General features: G+C 31.5%; 1 protein-coding gene across 1 annotated transcript; it reads left to right on the forward strand.

The window, feature by feature from the left end:
• The first annotated feature begins 1,581 nt into the window (after window positions 1-1,581).
• LOC146931846 (uncharacterized) lies at window positions 1,582-2,502 on the forward strand. Its single transcript, XM_085707701.1, has 2 exons — window positions 1,582-1,929; window positions 2,251-2,502. Exons 1-2 carry the CDS (start codon window positions 1,582-1,584, stop codon window positions 2,500-2,502), a joined length of 600 nt encoding a protein of 199 aa, XP_085563827.1.
• The last annotated feature ends 928 nt before the right edge of the window (window positions 2,503-3,430 follow it).

A 3,430-nucleotide genomic window follows, 5' to 3' on the forward strand; every position in this document is an offset into this window, starting at 1 on the left:
AACATGTTCAGTTTTCATGTCACTAATGTCTCAATCAAACGTTTCATATTCCACAAAATATGTGCAAATTACATCATCGACATCCTATAAAACTTACCTTATATATAATCCTACATACTTTCTCCACTTTAATTGAGAAAAAAAAAAGCTTCAATAGACTAATAGTTTCTTCTCCTTCCTTCTACACACCACAACTCAATAATACTTACTAACAGTTACAATATTTTAAATCTTTAACCAAACTTTCTTTTTAAAAACATTTCTTCCTAGGTACATCACTAATGGAGTCAAGCTCTTCCTCCATCAGTGAGCTACCACCAAATCAAAGAAAAGGAGAAACCAGCAAAGCTCCATTAATGGCAATCGAATCCAATAGACCATCCTTCTTAGCCGTGTGCACAGAAGTATCACTGACATAACTCATTAATTTCTTTTAACATCTTTTTAATTATTCTCTTTAGTTCACTAAACAATTAACATTCTCTATTTTATTTGTGAAGAGATCACAAAACCAGCAATACCCCTTGCAAAATCCCTTCAAATGTTTTTACCTCTTCAACAAAACCATAAACAACAGACTTTTTTTTTATCATTAAAACATGCTTTCGAAAATCCAGCTACACATGCTTAGAGAAGATAGTTTATGTAAAGTTCTAACACAATCAGGGATTATGAAGCTTCTTACTAAAACAAATCAAAGGCCGAGGAGATGAATTGGGATTTCAACCATTTTAATGAATTGACAAACATAGATGAATGAATTAACAGAGAAAGAGAACAACATTGATGAACGAATCAATGATTTAGATAGATAGAGACAGAAGAAAATATAATTAATGAGAGGTTATCTTCGATCGTAAAGAGCAAATAAAGAGACAGTGAGATTAACTTTGTTGGTGACTTTGAGAACAAGTAACCATATGGCTTTTCTCTATGATTCTTTGTTTTGGATTTTTGGTTAGCTTTTGCATTAACATTGAATTGATTGAGGAGATTTTTACCTGAAAGTTTGTTAGTATGGAGTTCATTAACTTTCTTTGCATAGATTGAGGTTACTTTTAGTTGAAAATCTGCTAAGTGTGTTATCTGAAGACCTACTGGTTTATAAGTTTATATGTTTTAGGGTCTCTGTTTGAGACAAGCGTAAAATCTTGAAACAAAAGCAATAACTATGATTAAGCTATTTTGGAAAATCTGCTGATATCTGAGATTCAAATTAAAATATCTTTTTCAAGTTAGATTAAATTTAAAATTGTATGCATGTTGGCTATTTATGGTTTTTGACTCAAATAAGTACTTATATCTAAGTTTGCTTGATTTTCTGGTTTTGTTGTATATATAGAGTATAAAGCCAATTCTTGGAGTTAAATTCTGCATTATAAGAATTCTGAACGTTGCGTCTAAGATGTTAAAAACTGATATAGTTTGTTGATCGTTAAATTATAGTTTAGTTCTACTATTGTTCAAATCCAACTTAAATTAACCCTTTTTTACGTCAACTTCAAGTCTTCTGGATTGCTTCTTTCTGATGAAGGGATTAACTATGTCACACACTTTGGCATGGATGAGATAGGGGTGTACATGGGTAATGGAATCAAAATTGCCAAAGAGTTTGGATTTTTGGTTCCAACCAAGATTAGGCTCGACTACGAGGGCATCAAAAATATGTATAAGTTGACACAACTAGGACCAATTAACATTCCGAATGTTTTCACCGTACGAGTTAAAGAAGAACCCATTGATATTATTTCAGACGATGACACTAACACTAAACAAACAAATGGTGAGGATGAAGCAAGAACTGAAAATGAAATTCAGCCAAATGCAGGTGTTGTCAACAATCTGCAAAGAACTGATGCGGTGCATTATCATCACTTTGAGAAGGATGTGACAACAGCTTTGGCCTCCATTGAGAAACAACAAGCCTTGGTATGTCAAAAGTTATTCTTAATAAATCTAGCATCATCTACTATTGTGAAATAAATATTTCGATCTATTAAGAATAACAAATAACACATAGATAGGTAGCAAAAAAATAGTCTATATTATTCTGATTTTCTCCAATATATTTCTATATATTCTGAATAAAGCAATTGAAAAGAGATAACATACCACATATCCTCTGTTACATTAGATTTAGAAGGTGTTATAACTGTAATATATTAATGTCTCATAGCATCAACCTTAAAGAAGTAGTTTCTGCTAAAGCAATCTATGTGCCTTTACAATTCCATTTTTGATTTCATATAGCATTTTCCGAATCAAATTTCCAAAAAAGTCTTGAAGAGGAAGTGTCTAAGGAAGACTTTAGAGGATGTGGAAACACACAAGACATATACTTGCAAGGTTAGGACTGCTGGAAGGGGGAATGCTGAGAAAAATTTGGGTGGTGAATGGTTTGACTTCGTCGTAGACGGCGACTTACAAGAGGGTGATAGGTTGATCTTTGATTTGGAGGATCCACCAACCAAAATGTATGTCAGACACATCCGCGGCCGGTAAACAAGAAAGGTAGTGGTTACTTTTGAAATTGAAGACGATGGGATCGTTTTGGAAATTTAACTTTGTAATCCATCAAACACAACTACTTTAGAATCTATCTTGTATAACTTCTGTTTTGGTTTCATTTAAGATAGACCTGTCTAGGATTTAATATGCTATGAATCATGGCTTTTTATATTTATAAGCATGTAATATCTATGTTCGCAATCAGTTCATTTTTAAGCGTTAACAAATGTAATTGCCAACAAAATTATCCAAAAAAAAAAGCAATCCACCCCGTGCGAAGCACGGGTTGACAACTAGTATGTTAAATAAGTGATTTTTTAATCAATAACGAATTAATCTAAGTAATTAATGACATAAAAATATCTCTTTGTTATTATCTGGAAAAACTATTAAAAAAAGTATTTTGGTAAAAAAAAAAATACTATAAGGTTCATAAGTTGAAAAATAGTGTTTCTAAAAATGGTGTTTGTAAAAAAAGAAGTGAAATATGTTCCCATTGATAGGAAGTTGATAAGGTTCATAAGTTGAAAAATAGTGTTCGTAAAAAAAAGAAGTGAAATATATTCCTATTCATAGGAAGTTGAGATTGAACCATTGTCGTGATAAGATGGTCTTATCGTTGCTATAGTGGTAAAAAAGATACTGAACGAGAAAATAAGGTTGGTTAGGGTTACATGGTAAGATAAAGTTACATATTTTAATTTTTAAATTATGATTTAAACATATTTTGTATCTAATTTAAACACATTATGATTTAAAAATAGTGTTTGTAAAAAAAAGATGTCGAGAATATTCGGTCATAAGATGTTAAGAACGAACCATTGCCGTGTTAAGATGATTTTAGTATTGCTATAGTGGTGAAAAAATTATACTGAACGAGAAACTAATATTGTATTTTTGGGGGTGACCGGGATTTGAACCC

Source organism: Medicago sativa, chromosome 4 (genome assembly GCF_051527215.1).
Source record: "Medicago sativa cultivar Bolivia chromosome 4, Bolivia_mono, whole genome shotgun sequence".
Classification (NCBI taxonomy): domain Eukaryota; kingdom Viridiplantae; phylum Streptophyta; class Magnoliopsida; order Fabales; family Fabaceae; genus Medicago; species Medicago sativa.

What these genes read in the sequence shown, in the direction of transcription:
- LOC146931846 (XM_085707701.1), top strand. Translation starts at nt 1,582, where the DNA reads ATGGGTAATGGAATCAAAATTGCCAAAGAGTTTGGATTTTTGGTTCCA. An exon ending in TTGAGAAACAACAAGCCTTG is followed by an intron (nt 1,930 to 2,250) that starts GTATGTCAAAAG and finishes GATTTCATATAG; the next exon opens with CATTTTCCGAATCAAATTTC.